This window comes from Archocentrus centrarchus, chromosome 18, assembly GCF_007364275.1.
Source record: "Archocentrus centrarchus isolate MPI-CPG fArcCen1 chromosome 18, fArcCen1, whole genome shotgun sequence".
In the NCBI taxonomy this organism is placed as follows: domain Eukaryota; kingdom Metazoa; phylum Chordata; class Actinopteri; order Cichliformes; family Cichlidae; genus Archocentrus; species Archocentrus centrarchus.
The window spans coordinates 4,594,102-4,610,808 of NC_044363.1; the positions used below are offsets into that span (position 1 = coordinate 4,594,102).

Consider the following 16,707-nt stretch of genomic DNA (forward strand, 5'->3'; position numbering starts at 1 on the left):
ATGTCAGTGCAACAGTTTGTTTATTCCCTTTCTGATCACATGTGAGTGGCTGATACAGAGAAAAGCATGAAACCATCTTCAACTCCACCTTCAACTCACTTCCTGTAGCTTAAAGCATGTCAGCTGTCAGCTACAGACAAAATGTGATTCTATTAATCTGAAATATAATAAAATCAGTGCTTTCATTAATAAAGTTATTAATTCTATTTGCATTTTAACTGTCAGTGAACAGTTGCAATAAACTCTGTCAGAGGAGGTTGAAGAGTCAGTGAAGGCCTCACAGGGATGATGTCTCACACAGAGGAAGAGGAGGAAGAGGAAGAGGAGGGTTTTATTGCTGTGAGCTGGTCTCAGTGTTGGTGTGATGTCAGTGAGCAGCAGGATGGAGGAATCGTCTCTGCTGTGTCTGCTCTGTAAGTTCACTCTGTGTTTTCATGGCTCTGCTGTCTTGTTGAATGTGAAACTCTGACCTGAGTTTAATTTCTCTTTAGTTCTGATCTCACTGCTGAGCTGCAGCACAAACCAAGGTCAGTAACCTTCTTCTGTCACACTTTAAACCTGCATCACTCTGACAGCAGACTGTGGGATCATTATAATGGCAAGATGTTGCTTCCTGCCATGGCATTTAGGCTTTTTACTCCTCCGTCGAGTGTCATTAGGGCAGCTGGTGTCACTGTTCACTGATGGGACACATGTCTGAAGTTTGGTGTGTCTGCACCAAACTGCAGACACACCAAACTGCAGACACACTCCTCTTCGGTCATGTCAATGTTACCATATGCTTCAGAGTCTAAATTATTATTTTTTTTATTAAATTCAAACCTGATCATTGATTATGAGTCTAGTTTAAGAAATAATATTTGGTTTGTGAAACATCCAATCATCAGCCAGGGAAGGAGTCCAGTGCTTGTGAAACGTGTCTGCTTACTGAAAACTTTAATACATCTGTACATCCTCTCCTCTTCCTCACAGCTCGTCTGACTGTGAGTCCCAGCAGCTCTCAGTTCTTTGAAGGAGAATTTGTGTCTCTGAGCTGTGAGGAGGACGACAGCTCTGCTGGATGGACTCTGAGGAGAAACACAAGCAAACAGCAGAGGACTCAGTGTGGAGATCCTGGGTGGGGAGAAGCAGCTGGTTCTTCCTGTAACATCAGCTACATCCTCCCATGGGACAGTGGAGTTTACTGGTGTGAGTCCAGAGAGGGTGCCATCAGTAACATGGTTAAGCTCACAGTCTCTGGTAAGCTGAGTGTGTGGAGTTAGTGTTGATGAAGCTGTGTGTAAATGGATGAAATGCTGTAGTTTGTCTCTGTGTTGAGGTGGATCAGTGATCCTGCAGAGTCCTGTCCTCCCTGTGATGGAGGGAGATGACGTCACTCTGCTCTGTCAGACAAAGACCACTCCCTCCAACCTCCCAGCTGCTTTCTATAAAGATGGCTCCCTCATCAGGAAGTGGCCTACAGGTCACATGACCATCCAGCATGTTTCCAGGTCTGATGAAGGCCTCTACAAGTGTGACATCAGCGGTCATGGAGAGTCTCCATCCAGCTGGATCACTGTCACAGGTGAGGAGCTTCACTTTGATTTCATCTCTTACTTCATCCACATATTCACCTGAACAGGTGGGATTCTCTCTACAGGTAGACCTACAACCACAGCCTCAACTACCAGCCCACCTCTTCCCCTTGACTTCTCCTCCCTCCACCTTGTGATCAGACTGCTCCTCCACCTGGTGGTGTTCTGTCCGTACTTCATCTCCACTCTCCTCATGGGGTCTTTATATCAATACAGACCCACAGGTAACACTCTGAATCATTCACTTACCAGAGGTGTCTCTACAGGGGGCATGTTCAAAATAGGAATTTATTTTCTTTTTACTCTTATTTAATTTTTCTCTTTTGTTAAATAATTGCATCATTATAGATCAACCTTCTTAACAATATATGAGAATTTAAGGTCAAGACATACCAGGTTGATATAGTCGGGTTAAACTAAATGCACGACTTGGCTCTGGAGCCAGTCTCCTGAAGATGGGCTTGACTTTGTTTAGAGTCTTTAGAGTTGGCCCTGGTAAGAGGTTAGTGGGCAGGTGTTGGTGTACTTGCATGTCTCCAGTTCAGTGTCTGTATGCTTGGTTTTTCCCTCATGTACAAGAGTATAGGTTAAGAAATGGGAACTGACTGCCATTTGCAGTTGTGCACCAAACAGCAGTTCAGATTACCTAGCCATCTTGTCGTCACTTATGGGTGGGTGCTCCATCTGTGGACTCCATCATCCGTCTGAGGGATTTCATTGTTCACCTGAGCAATGACAGTGTGACCTGGATGGGAGGAATGGCCTGCTTGAGTTGAACCTGAGTGATATTCTGTTACTCGACCTCTGTGCTGACCCCAGCTTGTCAAAACACTGGATTCAAACATGAGGGTGTTCTTAAAAGCAGGTTCCACCAGGACACCCTGTGTCTCAGGTTGATGGTCGATTTTTCTAATCATACATCTTGGACACTTGGGTGAGGAGAAGAGTTAAGCTGTAACTGATCATTACCTGGTAGTTGGATCAGGTGGTTAGGGAGCACGCTGGACAGGCCATACCCAAAGTGAGGCTGTCCTTACAGCATCTGGCAGAGTGCCATCAGTTCATGAGACTGACACTGTGTCAGAGTGGACCACCTTGGTTGCAAGTAGCTGTTGTGCCTAACATGGTTGTAATCCCTGAACCAGCTGGTGGCGACAGAAGGTTAAGGGAGTCGTTAAGCTGAAGATGGAGTCCTTGGTCAGCCTGTGGGACTCCAGAGGCAGCTGACAGGTACCAGCAGGCCAGGAAGAGTGTGACTCTGGAAGTAGCTGAAGCAAAATCTGTGAGAGGAGTGAGGTGAGGCCAAGAAAAAGACCTTTGAAAGGATTATGGCAAACTGTCAGGTGACTTGAGAGGGGAAGGTGGTGCTCTAATCACAGGCTGTATAGTACAAGTGAGGTGCTGCTGACTTCAGCTGGATCTAGTTGGGTGGTGGCAGGAATACTGTGTCTGTGGTTCAGGAAGAAGAGCTGTGTGGTTTGATGCCTGGCTGCTCCAGTCTGCATGCCAAAGTGACAATGGGCAAGATACCAAACCTCAAGATGCTCCTGATGCATTCATCAGAGTGTGAATGTGCATAAATGTTAGATAGAAAGCACTTAAATATAGAAAGTACTTGTGTGAATGTAGATATTGTATAAAATGCATTGAGTGCTATATAAGAATCAGTCCATTTATCACATAATGAGTGCATTTACTTTACATATTTTTTATATAAGTTATTGATACAACTGGTGCACTAAGATATTTAAACAGGGTCACAGGTTTTACTAACACACATTATGTTTAAACTCTTGTGCAGTGCCAGTTTTCACACAATGAATCTGAAATGGGACACAGAGCTGAACAGGAGCCCAAATTTCTGCACTGTTTTTATATGTGAAGACACACATGTGTGATTTCCTGTGTCTCTCACTCCCACCTCCCCACCTTGTTCTTGGCCCCTCTGTGCCACCCCGCTTTAAACAATCCTAGAAACACCCCTGTCACTGATCACTCAATATGCTGATGATTAACTCCTCTCTCTGCCTGAACTCTTCATGTGTTAACAGCTGAAACACTTCCTACATTTTTACAGGAAATGACCTTCGTGCTTCAACCCCCCCCACTCAGCCTGATCAGGGATTAGATGAAGAGTATGATGACATCATCACTGATGTCACCACAGAGCATCACTTCTGAACAGAGCTCTGTTGTGTCTCTGTGGATCTCACTAACTTTGTCCTCTCCACCTCTGTTGTGGAGATCACTTCAGTAACTGGACTCTGATGTTCATCTCTGGATATTTTTGTATCAACAAGAATTCCTGCTCAGAGGAGGACATCCATCATACAGTGTGTGTGTACCACTGCACCTCTGTGACTAATGTAGCATACATACCATTCCACTTATCTCTAAATTGAACCTGCAACTGTTGTCAGAAGTCAAGCTAAATCCTGTTTTATTTTCTTATTTCCTGTGTCTCTGTGTTTTTCTCCTGCTGTGGCTGGAACAAAGCTCAGAGGGTGTGATGATGTTCTTTGGGAGAAAATAAACAAGAAACAATTAAATGTGGAATAAAAATCTTTTAATGAATCCAGTGTTTCAGCTCACAATTATTATCAGATAAAAGAATCAGAGCAAAATATTCTCACAGTTATTATTCACTTCTTCAAGCTCAGTAAAAATAAAATGTCTCAAAAATGTAGAACACAGGTAAGATATTTGATTCCATTTTCCACTGATGGAAGGCTAACAGCTCCTGACAGTACACAAAATGATGAACATCAGCTGCTCATTTTCTTGTGTCATCAATACCTAATTGTTAAAGTTTGAAGTAAGTGATCCTCCATGTCTGAAGCAAATTAATCTTCAGTTAGTGTCATTGTACTGTTGATGCTGCATTAATGTTACAGCTGAAGTTACAGGATACCTGACAAGGACCACCCAGTCCTAGAAGTAAACAACACCTTTGAGAGTAAAAACTCTGTAATGATGGAAAGAAAAACTGCTGCTGTGTGCAGTTAATACTGAGCTGCTTTCATAGGAACTGTGAAACATTCATGAGAAACTAATCAGTGTGTTATTGTCCCATTTCTGTGACATTCAGCATGATTTTGAAAGTAAACAGTCTCTAATTTTTATGGTAGTTTTCTGTTAATGGTGCGAGGCAGAAAATCAACCAAAACTCTGAAAAAAATAGTGGTTGGATCCCTGCTTCTGTCTGCATGCCAAAACATCCTCAGGAAAATATTGAACCTCAAGTTGCTCCTGATCTGTTCATCAGAGTGAGACAGTGTGAGTTAATGTTGGATAGAAAGCACTTCTGCTTTAATGAATGTGTGTTTGTATAGATGAAAGAGACATGCCTCATGGAGTGATCATGAAAAGGGTGGTGGATCAGCTGAGAAATACACAGGATGAGCTTGTTAAGGATCTTAAGGCAGTTAGAAACACCATCACCAAGAACACAATTGGTAACACTCTTTGCTGTAATGGACTGCAACCTTGCAGTGCCTGCAGGGTCCCCCTGTTGAAGAAGACACATGTACAGGCCCATCTTAAGTTTACCAGTGAACATCTAAATGATTCAGAGAAGGATTGAGAGAAAGTGCTGCGGTCAGATTAAATCAAAATCCAGCTCTTTGGCATCAGCTCGACCTGCCTTTATGACCCAAAGAACACCATCCCCACAGTCAACCATGGAAGTGGAAACATTATGCTTTGGGGCTGTTTTTCTGCTGAGGGTAAAGGATGACTTCACCTCATTGAGGGGCTGATGGACGGGGCCATGTACCATGAAATCTTGGATGAGAACCTCCTTCCTTCAGCCAGATCACTGAAGACTGGTCATGGATGAACCTTCCACCGTGAGATTGGACCAAAGCTTACGGCGACTGAGGCAGTAAAGGAACAGCTAAACAAGAAGGTCATTAAGGTCATGGAGTGTCCGAGCCAGTCTCTCTGATTCTGCCTGTGTTTCCACCTGCAGCTACAGCTCCTCTCTGCTTCATACCTCTGAAAACTTTAACTAGAGTATAACACACACTCTGACGCTGTGCAGCCACAGAGTCTATTTATTGTCTTTATGACCACAAGTCAGTGGTTTAAACAGAGAGATGCAGAATCTGCAACAGGACTGAGAAAATCATTAATGTCAAAAATGCAGTCAATTTTATTTTTATTTCATTTTATTTATTTCAAAAATAATTTCAAACACTCCCCTCAGAGGTGGTCAGAGAGTCACTGAAAGCATCACACAGGTCCTGATGTTACCTTCAGGTTCTGCTGGCAGTCAGCTTTACTTCATGTTCTAGTTAAACTTTATATTAAAGATTTATTTTTCTGATTTATTTCAGCCAAAGAATAAAACTTTCTTACGATGTCCAGTCTCCAGTCACAGCTGGAGGAGGTTTGTTGAGCTCATTCTTGGTTAATGTGAGACTCTGACTGCAAAACATTCCTTCTTGTTTTAGACTCCTGCAGGTTTTAGTTGCACTGAAGCCAGTTTATAATGTTTGAGCTGAGCTAAAGTCACTGTGTCATTACTGATGCAAAGTGCAGTGAAGGTATCAGGTCACCTCAGTGTGTAGTTTGATGTTGGGCAGCCACACAGTTTATTTATTGTCTCTCTGACCTCAGAGCCAGAAAAGCAGCAACAAAACCACCTGCAGCTCACTTCCTCTCAGCTGAGCTGCTGTCACTGACAGGAAGATCAACCTTTATGTTTGAGATCGTCCTCGTCTCTGAAAACTCCTCCAACTTCCTGATGAAAAGGATCGACTTTATGTCAGGATGCAGGAAACATCTCTGCTGTGTCTGCTCTGTAAGTTCACTCTGTGTCTGTTTCTAGAAGATTCAGCTGATGAAATCTATAAAAGCAAACAACAACAGTCCTCTGTAGCTGGTTTTTAGTGATGTTTGACTCTAACATCAATGTTTGAAGTGTAATATTTGTAATCAACAGTCTTCCTCCTTCCTGCTCAGATTGTGCTTCAGTATTTTCTCACAGTAACCACAGAGATGCTGTCTGCTCTGCTCTCTGATCACTTCACTCTAAACTGACCTGAGACTCATTTCTCTTTAGTTCTGACTTCACTGCTGAGCTGCAGCACAAACCAAGGTCAGTAACTTCATCCTGTAACAGATTCAAACTATTAAAGGGTTTTTCTGCATGTTGTTAGTTTTAGTGCTAATATATGAACACATTTTAGCACAGATCTGTATCCTAATGAAGACAAATATGACATCTTTGTGCTTTACTGTCATATTCATGAACTTTGGTGCAACCAGATTCAAAGTAACATGAATCTCGTCCCCTTTGGCTGCTCTGTGATTCTTGTGCTGTGATCTTGATGAGCTGAAGTCAGGTGATCACTGCTGAACATTTGATGTTTCTGGAGACAATTAAAATGCTTCTTGTCAGAATTAATCAGAATAAACTGAATTGTCCAACAGCTCGTCTGACTGTGAGTCCCAGCAGCTCTCAGCTCTTTAAAGGAGACTTTGTGTCTCTGAGCTGTGAGGAGGACGACAGCTCTGCTGGATGGACTCTGAGGAGAAACACAAGCAAAAAGCAGAGGACTCAGTGTGGAACAGATGGGTGGGGAGAAGCAGCTGGTTCTTCCTGTAACATCATCTACATTGATCCACTGGAGAGTGGAGTTTACTGGTGTGAGTCCAGAGAGGGCGCCATCAGTAACATGGTTAAGCTCACAGTCTCTGGTAAGCTGAGTGTGTGGAGTTAGTGTTGATGAAGCTGTGTGTAAATGGATGAAATGCTGTAGTTTGTCTCTGTGTTGAGGTGGATCAGTGATCCTGCAGAGTCCTGTCCTCCCTGTGATGGAGGGAGATGACGTCACTCTGCTCTGTCAAACAAAGACCACTCCCTCCAACCTCCCAGCTGCTTTCTATAAAGATGGCTCCCTCATCAGGAAGCAGCCTACAGGTCACATGACCATCCAGCATGTTAACCTTCTGTGGCCACCAGCTGGTTCAGGGATTACAACCATGATAGGCACAACAGCTTCTTGCAACCAAGGTGGTCCACTCTGACACAGTGTCAGTCTCATGAACTGATGGCACTCTGCCAGATGCTGTAAGGACAGCCTCACTTTGGGTATGGCCTGTCCAGCGTGCTCCCTAACCACCTGATCCAACTACCAGGTAATGATCAGTTACAGCTTAACTCTTCTCCTCACCCAAGTGTCCAAGATGTATGATTAGAAAAATCGACCATCAACCTGAGACCCAGGGTGTCCTGGTGGAACCTGCTTTTAAGAACACCCTCATGTTTGAATCCAGTGTTTTGACAAGCTGGGGTCAGCACAGAGGTCGAGTAACAGAATATCACTCAGGTTCAACTCAAGCAGGCCATTCCTCCCATCCAGGTCACACTGTCATTGCTCAGGTGAACAATGAAATCCCTCAGACGGATGATGGAGTCCACAGATGGAGCACCCACCCATAAGTGACGGCAAGATGGCTAGGTAATCTGAACTGCTGTTTGGTGCACAACTGCAAATGGCAGTCAGTTCCCATTTCTTAACCTATACTCTTGTACATGAGGGAAAAACCAAGCATACAGACACTGAACTGGAGACATGCAAGTACACCAACACCTGCCCACTAACCTCTTACCAGGGCCAACTCTAAAGACTCTAAACAAAGTCAAGCCCATCTTCAAGAGACTGGCTCCAGAGCCAAGTCGTGCATTTAGTTTAACCCGACTATATCAACCTGGTATGTCTTGACCTTAAATTCTCATATATTGTTAAGAAGGTTGATCTATAATGATGCAATTATTTAACAAAAGATAAAAATTAAATAAGAGCAAAAAGAAAATAAAATCCTATTTTGAACATGCCCCCTGTAGAGACACCTCTGGTAAGTGAATGATTCAGAGTGTTACCTGTGGGTCTGTATTGATATAAAGACCCCATGAGGAGAGTGGAGATGAAGTACGGACAGAACACCACCAGGTGGAGGAGCAGTCTGATCACAAGGTGGAGGGAGGAGAAGTCAAGGGGAAGAGGTGGGCTGGTAGTTGAGGCTGTGGTTGTAGGTCTACCTGTAGAGAGAATCCCACCTGTTCAGGTGAATATGTGGATGAAGTAAGAGATGAAATCAAAGTGAAGCTCCTCACCTGTGACAGTGATCCAGCTGGATGGAGACTCTCCATGACCGCTGATGTCACACTTGTAGAGGCCTTCATCAGACCTGTTAAGGGAATTTGCAGCTTTTGTCTTCCAGCTGAGAACTTAGAAGATCTGCAAACTGCACAAGGTTGTTAAAAGACTTGAAGCTGGAAATGAGCTCAAAATGAGAACTGGCTTTGAAATCTGTGACTACATCACGCAGAATAATCACACCAAGAAGAACAACTTCCTCTGTGGAGCTCAGGGGCGGAGCTCAGGGGTGGCTCCGCCCTCTTGCCTGCAGGAGGTCAGGGTTAGGGTAAAGGCTTTAATGCATGAAAGAAGATTTCCTGAGAAAAATAAAAACAGAGTTCAAAGGTCAGAGCACAGCCCTCCCTGCAGCTTCTGTGCTCTTTAAGCACTGCTACAACACAACACTGTGACGCTGACAAACTGTGTGTTAGACAGTTGTGTGTCAGACATCCTCATTTCAAAAGCATCAGAGTCGCTGCTCAGAGGCTGCATCACTGCACAAACATTGAATCTACAAGAACATCATCCTGAAGAAGGAAATTTGGGCTTGATGCAGTGAAATCAATGAAACAGATGAGTTTTGATCTGAAAATGTAAAAAGCATTGATCAAAAAAAAGCTGTGCTCATTTTCCCCGGACACGGTGCCGAGACTTTGAGCTGCATTTGAAATGAAATAAATCTCATCATCTGGAAATATGAACAAATTTACTGCTGGATCAAAAACTTTCCTTTGAGAGCAGCTAGAAGCCTTTAAATAATCACATTTGCTGCTCCAAACATTTGATGCAAGAAACAATTGTTACTGAACGATAAATGTGTGAATGTGTAGCCCCAAAATAAAAAGCTTTAAATGTCTTCAAACAGCATCAGAGTGGATCAGCTGTTATTAAAAGCATCAGTGTTAAGACATAAAGAGACTTTTGTTTGCTCATCACTGCCAATGGTGACTCTGTATCTGCTGCTGACTCAGTGAAACACACAGGCTCATGTTACAAAGTGTTGGATCAAATTACATCACAGGACAGCTAAAAATCAGTATTTATTATTAGATTATATTAATATTTAGGATTATTTATTATTGTGATATTATTATCATTATCACACAAACTGTGGAGATTAACAAAATACACCATGTGACTACAGTCACGAGTCCTGTGTGAGTCCAGCTGGGAGCGAGTGTAGCACACACACATACACACACACACACACACACACACACACACACACACACACACACACACACACACACACACACACACACACACACACACAGATTTTAGTCTCCGATTTTAGTCTCAGAGCCTATCAGCAGCCCTGGTCAGAAGCTTCCAGAAACAGGTAAGGGTACCAGAGCGGGCCTATCCAGGCTGTGGGTCAGTGCCCCTCCCACCGTTCCTTCACAGTCCCAAGTGTGTAATCCTTAATCCAAGAACAAGCGACAGCAGCAACAGCATCCAGGAAGAATTCCAAAAGCCCACCAATCCTGACACGGACACACCGTCCAATCAGCTCGTCTCTCACCAGCCAAACATGCTCTCAGTGTCTGCACCTGTGCTTTGCTCCCACCTGTCTCTGGTTTGCAGGTAGCTCCCAGTGGATATCCTGTCCTCTTTTCCTGTGCCTGCTTTGGATTTCTCTTTGATGGACTTTGTGTTTCCTCATTTTGGACTTTTGCATTTGGCCCAATAAATGCTCCTTTTTCTCACTTCCTTCCTGCCTCTGGATCTGCACCTGACTCCTCTCTAAATGCACTGATTTATTGCATTGTTGTCACTTCCACTATTGTATAGTGTGTTGGCTTTTCAAAGCACACTGTGACCTTTGTCTATGAAAGCAGCAGAAACACAGAAATGCATTTGTGCAGGGCTGCTGCCTTTAAATGAAAACATCTCCCTGTAGTTGTCAGCTTCTACCACAGCTTTGATTAGAAAACTTTGATCTTTGATCAGTTTGTTCTTCTTTGGATCAAGCTAGGCTAACAGTTTCCTGCTTCCAGTGTCTGTAGGAAGCTCGGATAAATATGTCCTTGGCCTCTCGGTGCACACATTAATCTGATCTGAATCAGGCTCAGAGGGAAAAATGAGTTTTCCCAAAATCCTGCACTGTTAAATATACTGAGATATCTACAACTTGTTCCTGGAGAAGTTCTTCTTAAAGACCCCCTACATTAATATCCCTTATTGTTCACTTCCAAGAGTGTTTTTGTTGTGAGCAAAGGAAAAATGTTTCTGCATGTGTGATAGTTCATGTCACATGTGCGTGAAACAAACAGGAAGTGAGTGAAGGACACAGGAAATGCTTCCAGCTCTTCCTCCTCTATCAGACATCCTCTCCATACCTGAGAGTGTCCAGTCTCCAGCGTGGATCCTGCAGTCCGTCTGACAGCAGCTCCATTCCTGAGTCTCCTGGATGATTGTAGCTCAGGTCCAGCTCTCTCAGATGGGAAGGGTTGGAGCTCAGAGCCGAGGTCAGAGAAGTACAGCCTTCCTCTGTGATCAGACAGCCTGACAGACTGCAGACACACAAAACAACAATCCATCTGTGAGCAATCATTTCCTGTTTGTCACATACAATAGCATCTATCCATTTCCATCCATTCAATTTAATGTAGCTTTATTTATAAGTGACATTTCCCAACAGACAACAACAGTCACCTCAGGTTGTGTAACAGTGTAAGGTAACAGCCTCCAATCTTAGAGAGAAAGCCCCAACCATCAGACAATCCACTGTGAGCAGCACTTGGTGATGGTGGGAGGGAAGAACTCCTTCTGACAGAAAGATGCTTCCAATGAAAACAGGCTCCAGGAGGAGCATGGACCATGACTGGTTTGAGTGTGAGGGCAAAGAGAAGAGAGCAGAGATGAGCTCAGAGAGACAAGAACCAAACACAAACTAAGGAGAGAGAAGAGCAAAGTTAAGGAGCTGCAGTAGTGGCAGACTAAAGCATCAGGAGGGAAAAGAGGGGAGTGCAGATGAAATGCATCATGGGAAGTCCAGCAGCATCCTGAGCCTATAGCAGCAGAACTAAGGGAGGGTTCAGGGTCACCTGATCCAGCTCTAACTATAAGCTTGATCCAAAAGGAAAGTTTGAAGCTGATCTTAAAGCAGAGAGGAGGGTCTGTCTCCTGGAGTCAAACTGGGAGCTGCTTCCACAGCAAGTTCAACATTTGGAAAAAGCTTTGAAAAAGTGTTTGTGCTGCACAAGAACATCTGGCCTTGGTATCCTGTCATGTCCTGGAGTGTTGAGGAGGAGAGGAGCCAAATCCAGATGCAGAAGCAGACTGACTGAACCTTTGATTAGTTTGATGGAAACAAAGCGCAGAAGAAAAAGCCATGAAAAACTAGAAGGAGGATCCAGAGAGGCAGGCAGCACCTGAGGAGGACAAACTGAGCCTGAGACAAAGTGGACATCCTAAAAGTGTCTCCTATCTTCTTTTCCTAACCTGGGAGGTGGCAGGAGAATTAATAAGGACTCAGGAAAAGAGAAGAGCGCTGAGAATCTGAACCACTTCACACTCGTCTCTCCTTACATGTCAACACGGTGACAGTGGAGGATTTCACTGTCACTGTTGCTTTTTGAGGAAAAAAGTTGCTACGGGGGGTCTGAAAAGCTAGTAAGTTGGCAACTCTGAGCAGAACCGAGGTCCAGTTGTTTTTCTGGGTTTGTTCCCACTGTCGTCACTAACGTCATGAGAACTGCCACCCAGGCTTCTGCAGGTGACAGTTCTCGCGAGGTCAGTGACAGAATTCAATGTGGAGCCGCACAGGAATACTTAAAAAAAAATATTATATTAAAATATGGGAAATTTACGGGAAAATAATAATACGGGAGGAAGGCGGGACTGAGGGGTAAAATATGGGAGTTTCCCGGCCAAAAAGGGAGACTTGACAGGTGTGCTGATGTGGCTTCAGCATTAGTTCATGTTAAAGTGGAACTGCTCATCTTAGCTGTTACTGCGGCACTCATTTTCTATAGACTACATTCAGACAGGCTTCAGTCCACTAAACTGTTAGATTAGTCTGAAATTATTCTTTAAAAATATTAATGACATAGAAACACAAGAGTGTATGTGTGTGTGTGTTCTTTAAAATTTCTTTAAAACTTTCACCTTGTTCTACATTTTATACTTTTACTGAAACATATTTGAATGTTTCATGTGTGTTTATCTATTCAGACTATTTTTATTACAAGCTGGTTCAGTTCATTGAACATTTATTAAAGTAATGATATTCAGCTCCATGCAGGCAAAATCAGACCTTCTTGTTTCTGATGGCGTTCAGCTCGCAGTTTGGCTTCATTTAAATGTTTTGTGGAGTCATTTGAACAAATGCAGTTCAGACTTTAACACTTTGTCCCCTTTATTTAGTGCAAGATGAAGTTTTGGCACTGCTACTTTTTGACACTTTGGTTCATATATTATATGATCTAAAGTATTTAATATTTTCAGCAAATTAAGTTTTAGGGACTTTAAACATTTGTAGGCATAGCAGGTCAAACCTTTCAGCTTTCAGCTGAAAATTATTTTTTTGTAATTATTATTAATGTTTTATTTCTGTGTTTGAATAAGGTGAACAGGCCATGTGCTCTTGAAATATGTAATTTCCATTTTTCAGAACAGAAATCTGATCACTGATAAAGGGAGAGTCAAAATTCTTGTTTAATTTCTTCCAATGAGAAACCGTCAATCTGATTATTACTGTGAATGCTGCAAAGCATTCATTACTGTGAATGCTGCAAAGACGTGTTCGTGTACTCCAAAAACCTTCGGTCGCTAAAAACTCAAGCAGCGTTTGGGCTACAGACACCGTTCTGGTATCAAAATGTTCAGCCTGTTCTGGAGATTTGTGCTATTACTTTTCTTTTTTGTAACCTTTATACTTTTTAAGATATTGAACTTTTCATAATCTTCATTTTTGCCATTCAAAATGAATGGGGAAGTTTCAGATCCTCTTCAAATCCTTTCAGGCTTTAAAAGCTAATAACTTTAGCATACCTTTAGCTAGAGACACCATTTAAACCTTAAAATAAAGCCATGACTTTCCGCTATTCAGCTATTACTTTTTGTATTGATATCTTTTATGGTTTTTGAACAGTTACAGTTTAAGCATAAGAAGGTTTTTTGCTCTTTTTAGCGTTTATAATGGTTGTGTATTGGGCCGTCTAGAGTGCGCATTCCAAAGGTTAGAGTGAGAGACTTCAAATTCTTCAGCTGAAAAATTTCTCTCTAAACTGCCGCTGTGTCCACACTCTTCACTCTACAGCCATCATTTTATGATCAAAACGTAGAGCCGCTTCTCTACTTTCAAACAATGTACCTCTCAGCCCTGAGAAATGTAAACTTTTTAAACTGTGAGGCTTCAAGCAGAGGGAGCACCCTCCAACTCCTCCATCCGCCTCTATAGTAATTTTCGGGAGGTGATTTTCTCAAAACCAGAAAAGAGCCCTTTTTTAAAACTGCTCCCATGACCACATTTTGAAAGCCAGGAAAATAAACATTATACCACTGTTTAGAGCAGGGCCTTGTGACGCTCACAGTTCAAAAATTATTTTGATAGACACTACGGTTTTTGATTTATAAGCAGTTGTTCGGGAGGTGCGCCAAGACAAATTCAACAGGGCTTTGCCACAAAGTGCATTTAAACAGTTACACAGCTGTTTTGAGTTGGCGGAACTAAATGTGTAGCAGCATTCTGATTGGCTCATAATACTTTAAACTGATTGGTGGATTTATCTTCTGCATGCAAGCTGTTCAAAGTTGAGATGTTTTTTGTTCTTTCATAACTTCAGCACCGTTTACGCTACAGAAACCGTTCTGGTATCAACATGCTCAGCTTCTTCTGCAGATTTATGCTATTACTTTATGCCATTACGTTTAACAGCTGTTAAGCTGTTTAACAGCTGTTCAGCAGTTTAACAGCTGTTCAGCATGTTTAACAGCTGTTCAGCAGTTTAACAGCTGTTCAGCAATTTTAACAGCCATTCAGCTTTTTAACAGCTGTTCAGCAGTTTTAACATCTGTTCAGCAGTTTTAACACCTGTTCAACAGTTTAACAGCTGTTCAGCATTATTAACAGCTGTTCAGCATTTTTAACAGCTGTTCAGCTTTTTAAACACCTGTTCAGCAGTTTAGCAGCTGTTCAGCATTTTTAACACCTGTTCAGGAGTTTAGCAGCTGTTCAGCATTTTTTGCAGCTGTTCAATATTTTTAACAGCTGTTCAGCTTTTTAACAGCTGTTCAGCATTTTTAACAGCTGTTCAGCAGTTCAACCGTTTAGCGATTCAGCAGTTCAGCTATTCAGCAGTTCAGCAGATCAGCAGTTCAGGTCTTCAGCAGTTCAGCAATTCAGCAGTTCAGGTATTCAGCAGTTCAGCAATTCAGCAGTTCAGCAATTCAGCAGTTCAGCAATTCAGCAGTTCATTGAAGCTCATTCAGCAAATAAAGTTTCAGCTGTTTGAACCCTTTCTTGGCATTTCAGCTGCAATCTTTCAGCATGCAGCATTCACAGTGCATTTTCTTCAGGAAATGCTTTTTCTAGTTTATGTCTGTATTTTTCTTTAGGAATAAAATATTGTATAACTCAGACTCTGATAATGAACAAACAGCTCTGTAAAAACCTTCTGAAAACAGAGCAAAATGAAACTTGAAGGTTTGGATGGAAGAAATAAAGATTTCTGAGTCAGGATCACATACAAATCTCATTTGTGAGAAATCAGCTATTAAAAATTTGAACTGTAAAATTCCAGATGTTTCATTACACGGAAAAACAAACGATGAACCAATATCACAATAACATCGTACATTGATTATGTATAATAAGACATTTCTACCACAAGTTTCCTGACATTTTAGGTCTAAATACAGTATGGAGATCATGGGTAAGTAGATATGAAATCATTTATGTTGATGTCCAGTAGACACCTAAACATGTTATTTGGACACTATCCTACCACTTTGAAAAAAGATTAGTGCTTTATGGATGCAAATAGGCCTAAATCTCTAATTGATCAGTGCATGAAGTAATTTTCCTTTAACAAATAAACAAACATGTGACTATAAAAATTCTTTAGACAGTAATTGAAAGTCTAAGAATCCACGAAAAGGTAAATAAAAAGGTCCCTTGATAATTCTGTAAAGGTTAGCTGTTTGTACAATAATATGAATATGTGGAAAAGACTGAACACTGACCTGAGAATTTCCAGTGTACAGTGTGGACTCTCCACTGCAGCAGACAGAAGCGTCACTCCTGAATCCTGCAGGTTGTTGTTACTCAGGTCCAGCTCTCTCAGACTAGAGGACTGGGAGCTGAGAACTGAGGACAGAGCTTCACAGCTTCTCTCTGAGAGGTCACAATAACTCAGTCTGAAAAATAAAAGATGAACAACAAAATAAACACTGCTGTCCAAGTCCAATCAGGGTGCAGTGAGGTGAGGAGTTAGCGGATTTATCAATATTTAATCCTGTCTGGGTTCCTTTGTTGATTTTTTAAGGCATCCTTAATTCCTTACAAGGTTACAACCATAGTAACCTTTAATGGCTAAAACCATTAACTGGTTAATTCTGAAAAAAAAAAAGTATTACTTGATCTGACCTGAGAGTTTGTAGTGTACAGTGTGAACTCTGCAGTCCAGCAGACAGAAACTTCACTCCTGAATCCTGCAGGTTGTTGTTATTCAGGTCCAGCTCTCTCAGACTAGAGGACTGGGAGCTGAGAACTGAGGACAGAGCTTCACAGCTTCTCTCTGAGAAGTTACACACCCTCAGTCTGGAAATAAAAGATGAACAAAAAAAACAAACACGGCATTTTAAGCCCAATCAGGGTGCAGTGAGGTGAGGAGTTAGTTGATTTATCAATATTTAATCCTGATTTTGTAAGGCATCCTTAATTCCTTACAAGGATCCAACAACAATAAACTTAAATGGCTAAAATCTTTAACTAGTTAATTTTGAAAAAAACAATTACTTCATCTGACCTGAGAGTTTGT

General features: G+C 42.1%; 1 protein-coding gene across 1 annotated transcript; it reads left to right on the plus strand.

The window, feature by feature from the left end:
- Positions 1–288: 288 nt before the first annotated feature.
- LOC115796597 (high affinity immunoglobulin gamma Fc receptor I-like) lies at positions 289–3,755 on the plus strand. The gene is made up of 5 exons (XM_030752963.1): positions 289–339; positions 1,041–1,239; positions 1,319–1,564; positions 1,640–1,798; positions 3,652–3,755. The coding sequence occupies exons 1-5, from the start codon at positions 289–291 to the stop codon at positions 3,753–3,755; spliced, it is 759 nt and encodes a 252-aa protein (XP_030608823.1).
- Positions 3,756–16,707: the final 12,952 nt, after the last annotated feature.

Coding starts and splice junctions, on each gene's coding strand:
- LOC115796597 (XM_030752963.1), top strand. CDS start 289: ATGTCTCACACAGAGGAAGAGGAGGAAGAGGAAGAGGAGGGTTTTATT. Junction 340..1,040: donor AAGAGGAGGGTTTTATTGCT/GTGAGCTGGTCT, acceptor CTGAGCTGTGAG/GAGGACGACAGCTCTGCTGG. Junction 1,240..1,318: donor GGTTAAGCTCACAGTCTCTG/GTAAGCTGAGTG, acceptor CTCTGTGTTGAG/GTGGATCAGTGATCCTGCAG.